The sequence below is a fragment of the Trachypithecus francoisi genome, unplaced genomic scaffold, assembly GCF_009764315.1.
Source record: "Trachypithecus francoisi isolate TF-2019V2 unplaced genomic scaffold, Tfra_2.0 Lachesis_group3, whole genome shotgun sequence".
NCBI lineage: Eukaryota > Metazoa > Chordata > Mammalia > Primates > Cercopithecidae > Trachypithecus > Trachypithecus francoisi.
In genome coordinates, this window is record NW_022681468.1 from 168,658 (window position 1) to 186,676 (window position 18,019).

At 42.9% G+C, this 18,019-nt stretch overlaps 1 gene segment (V, D, J or C); it reads right to left on the reverse strand.

Annotated features, from left to right (window-relative positions):
* Window positions 1-1,482: 1,482 nt before the first annotated feature.
* On the reverse strand, window positions 1,483-16,408 carry LOC117069588. The segment is given in 4 exon segments: window positions 1,483-1,559; window positions 5,384-5,390; window positions 15,886-16,202; window positions 16,282-16,408. Coding segments are annotated over 4 exon segments (447 nt in total).
* Between the last annotated feature and the right edge of the window lie 1,611 nt (window positions 16,409-18,019).

Sequence of the window (18,019 nt, forward strand, 5' to 3'; positions counted from 1 at the left end):
GAACACTAGACTCATATCACGATCTTTCTCCTAACTAGAGACCACTGACCATGGCCTGGCTCTGTTCGTTTATAGAGGCTGCACACTGAGTGCCTTTGTGTCTCTGCTTCTGCTTTTGGCACATAGGTCCTAACTGTAATGAATTTAAATGCTAAGTCTTCACTGGTAAGTAAATAGGGGTCATAAGTTACATGCATGTGTGTCCAGTGTGCATGTGTCAGGACCACCTCCATGAACATCCATAGCCCCTCCTGTAACCTGTCGATTGCGTCTGTTTAGCCAAACCCTTCAGCATAAAGCTTCTGCCCAACTCCTTCTTCGTGGGAGTGCCTTTCTCTCATCTTTACCAAAAGCTATGCTTTCCAGCATACGGGATGGCTGTAACCTTTGATAAAAAATAAACTCTCACTTTCCTAAACTGTAGATTGTGTTTTGTTTTTTATTTAACATAACTGGAGATTAAATTCAGAAGTTCATCTAATTATGAGGCTACTTTAGTGAAGAACGACAAACCGAGCGTTTTCACATAGACTGTAAGGGCCTGTGATATTTTGAAGCAGGAAGCTGACCTGAGACCTTCAGAATAAACTGATGACTGTGGATAATGAAAAGGCCCCACACAGGGCATTGATTCAGCACTTCTGCCTGTCTCATTCATTCTTCTCTTTTTATTATGTCCTCATAGTAATAAAATTTTTATTCTCTTTAGACCTGTTTGCTTTTCACACACAGTGGACTCTTCTCTTTTTCACTCATTTTCTTGAGCTGCTAGGGAGAATAAAGTGCCAGGTCCTATTTTTTGTGCCTCAATGCTAATGAATTAAGGTTTATTCTTCCTCCTCCTTGCCCTCTGCATGTGGTAAATCTAGTTAAGAAATCACGGAAGCTCCCTTATCTGATGCCAGTGTCAGGTTTAAATCATGCAAGCTCCTTCTCCTGAGTAGAAACACACCCCTTGACCCCACCACCAAATCATTCTAAAGCCCTGAGCCAGCCTCCTTTCCTGCTCTAATGAGGAAATTCCAGTCTGTAATTTCTTGAGAAGCCTGCGGTGCTCTCAGCAGACACCCGAAAAACAGAGTTAATAAAACTTTTTATATTCACCTGGGGTGTGAGTGTGGCACCATCAGACTCGACATCCACACTAAACATTGGTGGGGTCTTTCTTCCTTTCCAGGGATCACCTACAATTGGAGCTGTGGGCTTTGAGTCCTGACAGTGACCACCACGCGGCCTTTCTTCTCTTGCACTGGATGGGAACTCCCTCTGCCCCAATGTCCAGCATGCACTTTATCCTGCCTGCTGCTGGCTGACTGGCCCTTGGAGTTCTGTTGAGCTGGGCTGCATGCTGAGTTAAACACAGCATCTTTATAGATATAACTGATTAACTTCAGAAGCACTGATAGGTTATTGATGTTGAGAAACAGGAGTAAATGACTAGGTGACTCTGCCTTTGGTGCATGTGAGAAAGTTTTTCTCTTGTTACAACAAATGCTTCTTCTTCAGAGACTTCATAGGAAGAGCAGGATCAAGGATCCAGAAAAGTGCCCCAGAGGAATCTGTTTTATGGAGAGGAAGCCACAGTGCTGACAGGAAACCAGACCTTAACCCCCATCTGCACCTGCCCTGAGGCTGGCTCTTGTGCTCAGTGGGTTCTGAGCGCCCCCACGTGGTTCTTCACTCCCATAGGGGAGGCTCGTTTCTGGGCTCATACAGGTTTATTTCTAATTGTTTTCACGAAAATGGAGACAGAGTAAACAATGAATCCATGCATCTCAGAGAACACAGAACAGCATGATAACACCCCTCAACACACACACACATTTAGGTAAATCTCATTAAAACTGCTGAAAATCAAAGACAAATAGAAATACATGCAGGCAAGTGGAGGTGAGTAGAGGGGGGATTCCTTCCAAAAGAACAGAAAAGATGATGACAGCTTTCTTCTGGTGAAAATCTTATAAGCAAGAGGAAAAGTGATGGTGTCTGTAAAGTGTTGGAAGAAAAGCCAACCCATTATTTTATGGCCCATGGATGGTCTCTAAAAAGTGAAAAAAGTTTTATTTCTCTTTGACAGCATGAGGGGCTCAATGAGTCCATGCCCTCAGGAGACCAGTGAAAATTATTTTGGAAAATTACAGGGTTTGGAAAGGCTCTGACAGCATACAGCAAGTGAAGAAACATTTATTCAGGAAAATCTAGAAAACTTAGTAAGGTCAGTCATTATATTTTATCTAAGATGCTCCTACTTCCTTCCACATCTAAGTTCAGCATCCTAACTTCAGTAACAACAGAATGTGGAAAAGTTCAAAGCCTGCCAGTGCTCTCAAAAACAGTGGAAGGTGTAGTGGAAGGCCCTTGGAATGAGATAGGTGGATGTATGGGAGATGCAGACTAAACTGCAGGGCTGCTGGCTTGCAGGAGAGAACCGAGGAGGGAGAGAGCGGGGGGACGTTCTCTCGTGATTGGAACAAATGCCAGACACTGTTCAAAGGAGCCTGTGTTTGTTTCAGTCTGTGTGAAGCACTTCAAACCTCAGTGCATGATTGAAAATAGTGGGATTTTCCATCTGCAAGTGGCGGAGCTCAACATCGGGGCCTGGTCAGGAAAGAGACAGAGAAAGCCCAGCCCAAACCACTGACACCTGAGGATGACCGTGGTGCTTACAGCTGTGTCCCTTTGAGCTTTGAGACTGACTGCTCACTTAGCATCATGTCTGGAGTTCACCAGTAATGGTTTATGTATCGGTCACTTGTTATTTTTTTATTGCTGACAGTGTTCAATTTACAGATGCTTTCTAGTTTCTCTATCTCATTTCCAAAAGAAGTTGTCCATCTTTGCTAAATTTAGAATGACACTGACTTGCCCAGCGATGGCCTTTTTCACAACAGGGGCACACACTGGGGCTTTTCTGTTGTTTGGTGGTAGTAGTTCTTGCCTTTTGACTTCCTTTTCTACATTCCTTTTTTTGTGTCCAAATGGCCCACAAGTAAAGCAAGAGCCTGAGAAATGGGGCATAATTTTTCCAACTCTTACAGCCATAGCCTGAGCTAAAAGAGTAGCCCTATGTAAGTTACCTCCAATGCCATTGCAAGCCTTAATATGTTCAGCTAAGTGAGGCTTCCCTCTCAGGGGTCTAATAGCAGTTTGACACTCTGCATTAGCATTATCATGTGCAAAAAGCTGTATTACAACATCTTCAGCTGTTTTATCAGTTATGGCTTTATTGACAGCCTCTTGGCGCTGAGCAATAAAAATCAATATATGGTTCCTTAGGTCCTTGTCGGACAGAACTGAAAGGATATTTTTCCCCTGTAACATTTATCCTTTCCCATGCCCGTAAGCACACAGAGTGCAGCTGAACAATGGCAACATCCTACATTACTGTTTGATTTTCTAATCCACCCCAATTAGCCCCGACTCCCTTTGACTGTTCAAAGGAAACTGGCACAGGTGGCTGTGCTTGTGTATTTTCCCTTGCCCGAGTTTGAGCTTCATCAGACCACCAGGTTTTAAACTGCAAGAACCGAGATGGAGTGACAACAGATTTTATCAAAGTATCCCAATCATATGGTATTAACCTATTATCAAGAGCCACATTTTTTTTTTTTTTTTTTTTTTTGTTGAGACGGAGTCTCGCTCTGTCGCCCAGGCTGGAGTGCAGTGGCCGGATCTCAGCTCACTGCAAGCTCCGCCTCCCGGGTTTACGCCATTCTCCTGCCTCAGCCTCCCGAGTAGCTGGGACTACAGGCGCCGCCACCTCGCCCGGCTAGTTTTTTGTATTTTTAGTAGAGACGGGGTTTCACCGTGTTAGTCAGGATGGTCTCAATCTCCTGACGTCGTGATCTGCCCGTCTCGGCCTCCCAAAGTGCTGGGATTACAGGCGTGAGCCACCGCGCCCGGCCAAGAGCCACATTTTTTAACAAACTTTGCACAAAAGGAGAGTTGTCCCATATTGACGAATGGCCTGCGCGAATACCTTTAACAGTTTAAATGGAAAGGTGGTTCAATTAGAGAAACTGAAATTGCCACGCTTCAAGCTGTCAGTCAGCTCTAGCCTTTTGAATGGAATTTTGTGTAGCACCACCAATTGCTCCAGGTTTTAAGGTTGTAACTACAGGAGCAGTAAGTTTTGTAGCTAATACATTTTCTTGCCCATTAAGGGGAGATACAGGAGGTGGCCATTCACTTAATTCAGCAGATGGAGCTGATGGGCTAGTAAAACATACTTTCGTTTTCCTTTCCTTTATTTTCCTCTGGTTTCTATACAGTTGCATTCAGTGTGCCAGGTTACATTCCGAAAGGCAGAGTATTTTCTAGCACGAGAGTCATATGACCCAACTGACTATATTGATTCATTTTTATACAGTTGCATTCAGTGTGCCCAGGTTACATTCTGAAAGGCAGAGTATTTTCTAGCACGAGAGTCGTATGACCCAACTTCCTCTGGTTTCCATTCTTCACATTCAGAATCTGTGGTTTTTTTTTACACTTGTCCTCTTCTTTCTCATCTGAATCTGCCTCGTCATCTGTTTGAAATGGCTCACAAGCTGCCTTTATTAGTGCCCACATTGACCAAAGTGAGACTGGAATTTTGCTCCATCTTTATATGCTTTTTAAAAAATATCTGCAAGTTCTCTCCCATTCATCCAACTCCATAGTCCCTTGTTCCGGGAACCATGGGCAAAAACTGCTTTCCTCTACTAATCAGTGATAACATATTCTGAGTACTAACTTTCACTTCCCTTCTCGTAATAAATGCCTTCAGAAATTTAAATAAGCAGAATGTTTGCTTTCACTTTGTTCCATTGTTACCCTGGTTCTGCTGAGCTCTCAGCTTTCCCTCCGAGATTGTTTTCATCACGATCAGGTGTCCTTTGATGATGCCGCCTCCACTTTTACATGCTCTGCTGTTCCTTCACCGGGATCTTTGTCGCCCCACATTGGGTGCCAGAAATGTTGGGTTGATCCAGCACAACACCAGGTCATTGGGGCTACGAAGTCCAGCAGAGTCAAAGGAATGAGAAAAAGACAGTTTGAGAGAGAAAGTGTGACCAGGTGGACCATCGCGAGTGTGGAGCCTGTGAAGGCCCCGAGCTCTGGAAGCCAAGACTATTTATTGGTGATCAAACAAAGAAACAGGTGGTGAGAATGTAGGGGTCGAAAGGACAAGCGCATGATCTACAGCTGTGATGGTTTAGCATTTATATGGAACATGTTCTGCTACTTGAGATAATGGGAATACAGTTGATCTAGGAGCCTGGGAGGGCTGGAAGCAAGGAGCCAGCATGTCTAGACACATTCCAAAGGCCGCGAGGGGTTTTGTGCCCTGAGCCCTGGATGTTATGTCAGATATGCAAGCCCTGCCTCCGCTTCTTCCCACACCTTGGCTTTTCCCAACACATTGATTTCTGTATGTTTGAGCGTGAAATACAACACAGTCATAACAAGAATAAGAACGTGTTCTTTGCAGCAACGTAGTTGCATCTGGAGGTCATTATCCTAAGCAAATTAACAAAGTAACAGAAAACTATATACCACCTGTTCTCACTTATATGCGGGAGCTAATCATATTGACATAAAGAAGAAAAAACAACACACATTGGGACCTACACAAGTGTGGAGGACGGGAGAAGGGTGAGAAGTGAAAAACTACCCATTAGGCACTACACTTATTACCTTAGTGGCAAAACAATCTGTATATCAAACCCACATAACTCACAGTTTACCTATGTACCAAACCCTGCACATGTACCTCTGAACCAAAAATAAAAGTTTAAAAACATTTTAGCTAGTTTTTAAAATGATTACTAATAGGACACCTGAATACACCACAGGCATTTCAAATGCTCTCTGGAATTTTTTTTTTTTTAAACAGCATTTCGCTCTTGTTGCCCAGGCTAAAGTGCAGTGATATGATCTTGGCTCACTGCAAACTCTGCCTCCCAGATTCAAGAATTCTCCTGCCTCAGCCTCCCAGTAGCTAGGATTACAGGCAGCCACCATCACGCCCAGCTAATTTTTATATTTTTACTAGAGATGGGGTTTCCCCATGTTGGCCAGGCTGCTCTCAACCTCCTGACCTCAGGTGACGCATTCGCTTCAGTCTCCCAAAGTGGTGAGATTACAGACGTGAGTCATGCACCTGGCCTATGACTTTTTTTTCATTTGTGAGTTTTCTGTTAACTTTTAACATGAAAAAAACCCAAACTTTGATTTCTATGACTATATAAGTTAATCATCTGTTTTAAAACTTTATAGTCACATACACAAAAAACACCCACACTCAGCAATGAAACATATATGAGCACAGGCAAAAGTGAACACATTTCTGAACACCAAAGGAACATACCTTTGTTTCTGTATTATTCTAATTAATTAATTGATTTAAATTTATTGTATTTATATTTGAGGTTTTAGTCCAAAATAATATTCTTCTATGAATGTCTGTATATTCCAATATCAATATGAAATACATGTAAATGTATGTTTTAGTAAAAACACATTGTGTAATAAAATTACACAATGTGTTGAAATAACATTGTATTTTTGAAAAATGTGTCAGCTTTTCCAATTTAAATAACATTTAAATATTAAATTAAAATAAAATATTAAGTATTAAATTTAAAAGATAGCGTTTTGCAATTTAAATAATTTTTTTCTGCAATTGTTTTACATGAATTTTAACATAAACTCTATATGTTGCTTATTTTACAATATTCCTGGATGCTAGAGAATCTCCATAAATATAGAATTAAAGTCACCCCAGGATTCCCAGGATTCACTCACAGTGGCAGCTTGCTAGAGGGTGGTCAGAAAGTGTGCAAACACAATAGGGATTTGGGCTTTATCATCAAAGCTGTAATGAGCCCCAGGGCTGAGCACACAGAGGGAAGCAGAAGCTGCAGAGCCCACTCTGGGGTACTTAGAGAGGGTTAATGGGATGGGGTGATGTCTGCAGGACCCTGGAAAAGGGTGAGGAGAGCAGGGATTCTGCAGGTAGATGAGCATATTCTAAGGACTGTTACCTTCCCATACTTGGGTGACTTCAGTGATCATGAAGGGAAGGAACTGATTCACCAGACATGGATGAGACAAAGTAAATGGACTTGCGGATTCCTTGAGCAGAAACCGAGGAATAGCAAAAATGTGAACAGAAGAAGGGAAGGTAGAGAAACAGACTGAGGGTCAGAACTCCAGGAACCACCAAAGTGGAGGACAGAAGCCCTTAAAGTGATATTTCAACTCCATAAACAGCGGATGAAAGGAAAATAAACTCAGCACATTCATATGTTGAGTTATTGTTAGAAAAGTATTTAAAATAATGTGACTGACACAGTGCAGGAAACAGAAATGTTTGCGGAAATAGTTTAAAGTAAACATATACAATTTCGTCATTTTAAAATTTACTTAGATATTATTGCTAGTATTATTATAAAAATATAAAGAATTGAATTATGGTTCTAAGCTACGATTTTGTAGAGGAGAGAAACATGCATTCCAAGAAATAAATGGCAAGAGATCCTGGGAAGACTTTTGTTTCGCCAGGTGAGAAATTACAAAGCCTAAAAAAAGAAACACACCATCCCCAAGAACTTGATAGGGACCCACTTCCCAAGAGAACCCTTGAGTCCTGAGTGTCCCCTTGTGTCCTGAGCGCCCCCTGGTGGTTCTGAGGTCCCTGCTATCTTGAGTCTATCTTGATCCTGGTGTCTGAGGTCTGCCTTATAGTCCTGAGCGCCCCGTGGTGGTTCTGAGAGCCTCCTGGTGTCCTGAGCGAGCTGTTGTCCTGGGCATCCCTGGTGGTTATGATCGTCCCTTGGTGTCCTGAGCGCCCCTGGTGGTTCTGAGAATCCCCTGGTGTCCTGAGCGCCCCCTGGTGTCCTGAGCACCCACTGCTGGTTGTCAGCGCCCCTGGTGTCCTGGGCGCCCCCTGGTGGTTCTGAACATCCCCCAGTGTCCTGAGCGCTCCCTGGTGGTTATGATCGTCCCCTGTTGTCTTGAGCGCCCCCTGGTGGTTCCGAGCGTCCTCTGGTGTCCTGAGCATCCCTTGTGTCCTGCACGCCCCCTGGTGGTTCTGACCATTCCCTGTTATCTTGAGCTAACCCTGGTGTCCTGAGCACTGCCTTGTAGTCCTGAGCGCCCCCTGGTGGTTCTGAGAGCCTCCTGGTGTCCTGAGCAAGCTGTTGTCCTGAGCACCCCTGGTGGTTCTGATCGGTCCTTGGTGTCCTGATGCCCTGTGATGGTTCTGAGAGTCCCCTGGTGTCCTGATCGCCCTCTAGTGTCCTGAGCACCCCTGCTGGTTGTCAGCGCCCCCTGGTGGTTCTGAACATCCCCCAGTGTCCTGAGAGCCCCCTGGTGGTTATGATCGTCCCCTGTCTTGAGCGCCCCTGGTGGTTCTGAGCATCCCCTGGTGTCTTAAGCACCTTAGCCTTATGAGAGTGTGAGATGCAGATGGTCTGAGCCCTAATCTTGTTTGATGAAATGCATATCCTGCTTCATTTATGAATGTTTGTGGACAGAGGTCCTTTCACTGAAGAATAAGCCCGCTCAGAGCACGCTCCTCATTGTGAACTTTCACTTTATAAGTATAGAGACCGCCTGGAAGATTTCTGGAACCATCCCTCTCCATGACACTGAGAAGAGGCCTTGGCCCTATTCTGGACCTGTCAGGCACCAGCCCAGCTCATTGGTGACCTGAGACAGTGACTGCTGATCTCCTATGTGAGTGTCCAGTAGGTCCCTCTGAGATCCGCTGGGTACTCCTGATCCAGTGTCTCTAGCACCTGCCCCGCGTCTGATTCCCCAGCATCTTCAATGGAAGCACTCTTGGTTTAGAGATTTGCCCTGTGATGTGTAATCAGAGCTGATTTTCTCATCTCAGGAACAATAGGAATCAGAAGTTGAAACAGTAGTTTGGAATTCTTTATGAACTCACTGCTCCCAATATAATTGTCAAGGAATTTGTGTTTGTAATAATTTTGGGTTAATTTTGAACTCCATTTGTTAGTATTTTATGAAGTATTTACATACTTTCAGTTCAAATCCATAGATCCTCATTTTTACATATTGATTTCTGACTCACTTGGTAAGTGCCCCTGCCACACTCCAAGATCCACCACTGTCCTGTCACTCACACAGTGTAGGCAACATTACTGAACACTGAAATCTGAATTTCTTATTCATAGAAATATAGTGGCTACCACAATTCTCTATCCATTGAATTAATGAAACCATCCCTATTCTTCATATTCTCACTATTAAGATATTAATAATCCCAGAAACCCACTTTAAAAATAGTCGTCATTGCCTTAAATTGTACGAATGGTTCGGATATCAGCAACTTGTTGAGCTCATATTTTAGCTTTTTTTTCTGAAAAAGGAAGACTCAGTCCTTCAGAGGAAACCTTCTCAGCAGCCTCCTGTGCACCTGCTCCAGGGCTGGAACCTGTGTTGTGTGGCTCCTGAGTGATTCTTCCGCCCAGCCCTTGCCTTGCAAGGAGGTCCTGTTAAGGCTCACAAACATTTACCCCAGCTTCTGTAGCCCGACATGAAATGGCTTTGTTCTGGTTTAGAATAATCTCTCAGTGACACCATATGCTGCTGACATCATTTCTTGAAACAAGTGATTAGCCTTACTAAACCTATTGAACTCTGCAGGGGGAACCAAAGCAAGGATTATATGATGAAGGAGGAAGCTCCTTCTCTGAAGCTCTGGATTCACTTCATTAGTGAATCCAAAATGAACACAGAAACTTACAGGAGTTTGGGGAGTGATGTGTTTCTTCAATGGGCTCCTGCAGTTGAATGTTGCACCTGAGAATACCAGCAGGTCCAGATACATTCAGATGACACCCCACTCCATATCCACTATTCCAATAACACACATTTTCCCTTCTTCCTATTGTGTAGCTTATAGGAAGTGCCACCTACACTGACACTAGGCCCAGGTATCTGACATTTTCCCTAGAAGTCTAAAGCAAACAGGACCCAAGGGGAGACTTGGGAAGTGCATGCAGGTTGTTCTTTTCATTTTCTCAGCTAGGAATCCAGCAAAGGCTTCATGATAACAGAAGCTGAGGTCAGTCAGGGAGTTTTCAAGACCGTGGTCTTAAAAATGGTGATATCAGAGGCTTCGGATTCCTCTACTGTCTTGTCTCACTCTCTGCCATTTTCCATTAGTTTCCCTACATTCTCCTCAGATAGAGTCTGTGCATTGCCACACTTGCGTCTTTATCCAGAGTCATCATCCTGGTGAGAACGGATTGGGCAGTGCGGGTAAGCACTGCCCGTTCTGACCATGGCAACCTAGAGACGCGATCGGCATCCTCTTCTGGGCTGTGACCTTGACCAGGCGTCACCAGGGGGAAAAGCTCATTTTTGGTAGTTAATCCCTTTTGTGGTTTCAGAGTCCCTAGACTATTTACTTACTTCTTACCCCTATTGGCTAACTTTGCTCATTTGTATAATAATGGAAGGATGGAAGAAAAATCTGGAACGGAAGATTTGTCTTCATTCACATAAGATAAGGTTCTGGAAAAGTCCTTCCCTGTAGAAGCTCCTGAAACAGGCTCCTGGTATGTTTCTCAGTAATTAATCATCTGCAGTTCTGATCCATAGGAAATGCATTTGGATTTTATTTTTTAGAATCCTGAGGTTTCTGGAGAGAAAGTAGAGAAAAGTTAGAAGTGAAAGAGCCTCTGGAATGTTGCATTTACCGAGTCCACATCTGTCTTTCAGATGTCTATAGTGCTTGTCATGTAGTGCCCTCAATATCTTGTGGCTTCTGCAACCTCTGTTCCCGTTAAGTAAGTGTCAACTGCCATTTTAGGCATGTCTGTCTATCCAGTTTTTGAAGTGGGTAAGATTTCTTGTTACTTCAGTTACTTGATTCCAAAAAGTGTTGACATTCAGATTATGCAGATTTCTTTTGACATAAAAATGAGGTTGATGAATTTTATAATCTACATTTTGGAGCCTAAACCAAAAGTACAATCAAGTGTCACCTCAGATGTGTTACTGGAGGCAGAATTCTGATCTCATTACATATAAGTGGTACCTGGTCTGACATAAATGAACAGGCAAGGAAACAGAAAAAGGACATGGCACAACATTTATGAAAAAGTCTCAGCAATTTTAATTTTCTTCTGAGGAAGCTGAAATTGTGCAAGTAAAACAGTGTGATTGGACATGTCTCAGGTGAAGTTGTGTTCTGGAAAGTGTCTCCAGTCCTGGGCTGGATCCAGCAGGTGCACTCAGGCCCCATATCCTAAAGCAGCGACTTGTATTCCTTAAACAGATGATATTCCAATGAGAAAACTGTTCTCAGGTGAGCTGCAGAGCAGGGAGGAGGAGATGGAGGTGACCTTGGCTTCCCAGAATTGCTGAAACTTGAAGACCAAGGCCACCTCCTCATAGATGGAGCAGAGATCCACCTATGAGTACATCACATCCGCTCTGTCTTCAGGAATCTTGGGCTGTGGGGGAGGTGAAGGAATGTGATTTATTCCTTTCTGCTAATGCAGTGTGCTTCAGAGACAATGAATTGAAAATTTAATAAATATGCTTTTTGCCATAATAAGGGAGACAACATGAATAATTCATGACAATGCAAGTGGTCACTTCAGAGCTGGCAGAAGGAGCAAGTGCACAACTGAGAGAAGGAAGCGCCCTGCCGCAGGAAGCAGGTGCGCTAAGACCATCCCCTGAGAACTGCCCTCCAGATGCCACGTGTCAGTGGAACCTGGGCCTGTGCCTGGGATCTGGTGCATAGTGTGGAGAGCAGAGCACAGCTCCATTCCTCCTCACTGTGTGACCTAGGATGGGACCTCTTCCTCTGAGCTTCATTCTAACTAGGTGTTATAATCAAATAACAGCAGTAACTTTACCTGTAAACTTTCCGGTAATAGCCAGTGATGATCAGAATTGTTATCACTGTTGTTGCCCGATCCCTTAAATATCAAAAAATACCTGTGTGACCCCTCACCTCGGAACTCAGATGACCACCTCGCAGAGAGCACACCTGCTTTGTTTCTGTCACAAATGTGGTATAAGAACTGGAAACTATGTGTACCTTGTTATGGAATTTATAATTTAGTTATGTTACATTGGATGAATTTAGAATTAGTAAGTGACAGTTAGAATTTTAGGTGGTGGGATATCTAAGCAAACTGTCGATGGTGTGCCTTCATTTCTCCTTGCTTATTATAGATAATGGAAGAGGAGAGAGAAAAATTAAAGAGAAAACTATTGAGCAATAGTCAGGTGTTTGATAAACAAAGGAGATTTTCACATCTTCTGGAAACCCCATTAAATTAAATAAATTAAGGAACTTTAAGATACTTTTCCACATTCTAGATGCATGTCTAATACAGATTTAGATTTAAATGCACAGAGAGAACACAGAAAATGGAAATTCAGCAACAGATCAGTTTGCCAAATAGGCAGATTTAAACCAGTTTGTAATTTTACCTAAATACTTAAAGAATAAACCCCAGATTCAAATGACAAATGATAAAATTTCAATGTTTAATGACTGGTTGAGAGAAGCTTGAGCTAACATTATTTTGATGAATCATATATCAATAATAAAACTTTGTCCAGTGGTCCAATTTTCAAGGGGCTGCTTGAGTAAATAGTTTCTACCTCCCCTACCTGTGATTTCTGGCAGAATCTATCATCCTCTAAAAGCTAGGGACCATTAAGAACAGAGACAGAAGTTTGAATACTATGAAGTTTTGAGAGACCCAAATTACTGCCTGGACTGATTGGTGAGGATGATCTCTACAAGCCTCGTCTTTGAAGAGTGTATGGTGACTTTTGTTATAATGAACAGGTAGCAACAAAGACAGTCAAGGAAAATGAAGGAGGAGGGGAACATGGTCCAAACAGAAGAACAACATAAAGAACTAGAAACTGATATCAATGAAAACGAAGCATATGGATTACCTGGAAGAAAATTTAAAGTAAATGTTAGAAACATGTTCAATGAGCTAGTGGCATCATACAAGAACAATGTGAGAATTTTAATAGAGATAAAACGTTTAAAAGATGACTAAAAAAATTATTGATGCTGAAGAATACAATAAGTCAGACAAAATTTTTAAGAGGATTTTAGACCAGACTAGATCAAGTCATAAAAGAAAGTAAACTCAAAGAAAGATCATTTGAAATAGTAGAGACAGAGAAGAAAAACTTAAATGAAAGAAATAAAAAGAGTTAAAGACTTACGCGTCAGGAAGCACAGTGAAAATGAAATTATGCATTGAGGAGTTATGCAAAGATGAGACAAAAGGGGTAGTGACGGAAGAGGGTGAGAGAGAGACAGAGAGAGAGAGACCGAGCAAGAGAGACCGAGCAAGAGAGGCAGAAAGGTTTTTAAAGAAGTAATAGCATGGAAACTTTCTAAATCTGGAGAAGCAAATATTCTTCCACATCCATGAAGCTCTATACATTTTAAATAAGTTAAACCAAATGAGAAAAATCAGAGATAGTTTGAAACCACATTGCTAAAGGAAAGGTTTTTGAAAACAATGTAAAAGAGCAGATTTAGCAGATTTCTTAGGAGAAGCTTTTCAGTTCCGAATGGAGAGAAATTATATTTGATAATGTATAGTTTATTGATAGAGATATTTCTGAGAATAATTTCTATAACTAGAAATTATTTCTAGTCAATGTCATCATTGTGCAAGTATCATAGGGAGAACTTACACAAACCTACAAGGAATATCCTAGTACACATAGACTATGTGGAATAGCACAATGTTTCCAAACAAATAACCTGTATAGCATGTTACTGCACCAAACACTGCAGGGAACTGAAACGCTGTGGTAAGAATCTCTCTATCTAAACACATCTAAATATGGAACATCCTTAGTGAAAATATGGTATTACAATGTTATGTGGCCACAAACATATATGTGGTCTATTGTTGACTGAAACCTTGTTAGCTGGCCCATGACTGTATTCAAATTGCTGGGGGAAAAAAACTGAAAAACAAACAAAACTCTGCCAACCAAGTAACTTTAACATGTAAATCTTTTTGTAAAATAAAGTATAAGTAAGACTTTTCCTAGAGAAGCAAAAACTAAAGGAATTCTTCAACACTGGGCCTGCCTTAAATACCAAAGTGTTTCAACTAGGGCTGCAGAATAATGACATTGCTGCATCAGCTCCATTCTGGCCTCTGCCATGTGACAGTTTTGTGTGAATTTTCTTTCTGCTCTCTCAGGATTTTTTTCCTCTCTCATCTTCTAACTCCATTCTCCTTTAATTCTCAGTTTGTTGAAAAGATTCATATTTAGCTAAGAACATTAAAAACTTCGGAAAAAAATTTCATCTTAAACTCAACAAATTTAATTACCTGTCTTCACGGATGCTCACCTGTTCTTTTCATGTTTTCCTATGGGATGTGACCCTTGTTTCTACTTCAGTCCAGTCCTTAATTCCATATGCATGAGGCGTCCAACCATCACACCCAGGATCATCCTGGAGGAAGGGACCCTACCATTTGCCTCATCCTTTAGGTGCACAGTGGCCATTCCTTCAGCTGTTGTATGTGCTTTAGGCTTGACATTTAAAAGTGTATTTCACTATCCCCCAATAAAGTTCCTGGACCTTAAAAGTGATGTGGTGTTGGGGGCATTGACAGCCAAATTTCATTGAAAGCCTCTTCTGCCCTTGGTAATTGAGGAAGACTGGGAAGAAGGGAACAAAACTCAGACCTCATGTAGCTCCTCATTTAGCAATACATTCAGTGCAAATTTAGAAAGTTGAAGACATTGAGTAATGTTGCTGTGTTTTCTGTGGCATACTAAGGAGACAGCAGAAGATGGTCAGTGGTCAGTCTCCATCCAGCTGGTAGCCATTGTCCATTAGTGAGGTCATAAGAAAAGATAAAAGACAACTTTTGTGACAAAGCCTCAGCGGCTTTATTAAAACACTTTGCCCAGAAATTGGTCAACAGGGACATGACAGTTTTTATGCCACAGCTATGATTTTTTGCCTACTTTATGTAGAAGTTTGAGAGATGTGCCCAGCCTCAGGGGGCTGATTCTCCATCCAGGGGACAGCGTTAACAGAGTTATGAGTTATGTGTTATTAGTCTGTCTGGGTCTTCATAAGAAGACAACACGGAGTGGGTGGCTTACACAACAAATATTGATTTTCTTACAATTCTGAAGTCTAAATGTTGAAGATCAAGGTGCTGGCAGGGTGGTTCTTGGTGCAGCTTCTTCCTGGCATGCACTGGGGCACCTTCTCATACACTGCGTCTCCACATGGCCTCTTCTCTGCGTGCACGTGAAAAGTGAGAGGTCTCTGGTGTCTCCTCCTCTTCTTATAAAGACAGCACGTCTATTGCATTAGGGTCTCACACTTCTGACCACATTTAACCTTAATTGTATCGTTAAAATTCCAATATAGATCCATTGAATTTATGGTTTCAGCATATGAATTTCAAAGAGGGCACAATTCGATTGATGACACAAACCAAGAGATGGTGAGAAGCATTAGAATATATGTTTTTTAATCACTAAGGAATAATGGGCCATGCAGGAAGTTGTAGGAAAGTTCCTAGTAATTGGTGAAACTTCAATTGTAAGAGGAAAATGTGTCTTCCTCCTTTCTTTTCTGGCAGAAGAATGTGAGGAAGCAGAACCACAGATAGCAAAGAAAGAGGATCCCTGGGGACAGCTGAGGTGCTGGTGAGGAGGGAGAGCACTGAGCAGATGAGGAAGCCCCGCCCTCCCTGCACCTGCTCCTGATCCGGCCTCCTGCTCTGTGGTCCCCGCGCGCCCCCTGCTGGTCCTGAGCGGCACCTGCCCGCGCCCCTCCGCCTCCCTGCAGGGAGGTTTGTGTCTGGGCTCACACTCAACTCCCTTCACTGTGTCTCTCGCACAGTAATACACGGCCGTGTCTCCGGCGGTCACAGAGCTCAGCTTCAGGGAGAACTGGTTCTTGGACGTGTCTTTTGAAATGGTGACTCGACTCTTGAGGGAGGGGTTGTAGCTGGTGCTCCCACTACTACCAATGATATACCCAATCCACTCCAGCCCCTTCCCTGGGGGCTGGCGGATGCAGCTCCAGTAGTAGTAACCACTGCTGATGGAGCCACCAGAGACAGCGCAGGTGAGGGACAGGGTCTCCGAAGGCTTCACCACTCCTGGGCCCGACTCCTGCAGCTGCACCTGGGACAGGACCCCTGTGAACAGAGAGACCCACAGTGAGCCCTGGGATCAGAGGCTCCCATATCGTCATATTTGCATCCCCGAGACACTCACATCTGGGAGCTGCCACCAGGAGGAGGAAGAACCACAGGTGCTTCATGTTCTTGCACAGGAGGTCCGTGACTCTCAGAAAGCATTTCCCATGTGAGCAGGACCCTGAATTTAAGGAAATGTGTGGTGGTTTCCTGTGGGTGCCTAAGTGAGGATTTGCATGTGGGTGGTGCCTTTGTATGGAGAGGTGTAAAAAGAGGATGGAGGACCCCGTCTTTTGGGCTCATCCTGGGAGTAGGATGCTGGCTGTGCCCTCTGAGAACTCAGTTCTCTTCCTGGGGCCTCCCCTCACCAAGCCCAGAGTCCTCTTCTTCCAGGTAGGGAGATGTGCTGAAGGAGCTGGTCTGGGAGATGAGTGTGATCATGGATCAAGGACAGATTTTGGAATAGGTTCAATGCTGTTCTACCCGTGAAGATTTATATGAAACCAACCAAACAATCAGGTTATCTAAATTGTCAAATCTCCATTCAAAACATTAGGGCAGCAGCTAAATATATTTGTCACAGTGAACTTATACAAACCTACATCCATGCCATGTTTATTGTAATTCAGAATATCCATCATGGTTAGAGGGAATATATCTGTCCCACAGAGTGCATCATAAAAAAAAAATAAAATCTGAGACCTTCCCTTTTGTGACTGTTTGAAATTGGGATTCTGTCTGCAGTCTCAGGAGAAGGTAGTGGGACGTATCTCCAACTGTGTCAATATGTGATGCTGAGAATATGGCCTGACCTTTATACATTTCTCTGTGAATAGGTAGATTGGGGATCACAGTGACAATTTCAGTCCAAAAATAATAGGTCAGCACAGTAGCATAGTCTCATCATCAAGATTAGTGCAATTGCCTTTCCTGGGAACAAGAGAGGACATCTGTGAACCCTCCCCTCTGAGAGCACAAGGAACTCTGGTTCTTCCCTGACAGGTCACACTTCTGAAACATGGCTGGAAAATGACACTCAAGCCCAGAGTACTCACCCACATATTTATCATTTCAGGTTCACCTGTGTCTGAAAGACTTTCTCCTTCATTGAATTGCATGAACACACCTTAGAGTTTGCGGTATTGCAACTTGGGCATTTGACATTAGTTTGGTGAATTATATAATGAATCTATCTCCATGGATGTGGGTAACAGGAGAGTCATCAGAAGTTGGGTGTGTTTTAACATCAGGACAAACCTGGGCTCTCTGGTTAGGACTGAACAAGTGAACTGACCTGTGGGACACAGAGGGAAAGAGACAGAGCCAACATCCAGAGCCAGGTGAGCTCCTGACCTACCAGGTGGTCTCTGGACATTTTGTTTAAACAGATCCAGAAAGACCTTCCTCACCTTCAGGAGAATTATGGACACTGAGGGAAATTGAGATAAATTTTTATTTACAGAGAAGAATTCATAGGCTTGTAGACATCGATGTGGGTGTGTACAGGATTGCTAGGATACGCTCATACACAGAACAGAAGAAATAATTCTATTTCATGGAAAGAAAACCAAAGAGCTTCTGAATTGGTAGGTATTCTTTGCCACAAATGTGTCAGGTCACTAGATCATGTTATGATGCTGGAGGTAACACTTCCCAACCTTGTTCTGGAGACAAAATGCAAAAGAGTAAAGATTCGAGTGAGATTCATTTCAAAAATACAAGTGATAAACAGACCAAAAAATAGGAACCATTATGTAAAGAGTGCTAATGAAATGAAACAATAAATTCCATGTTGAGGTGACAGGGAAGTTCCATCT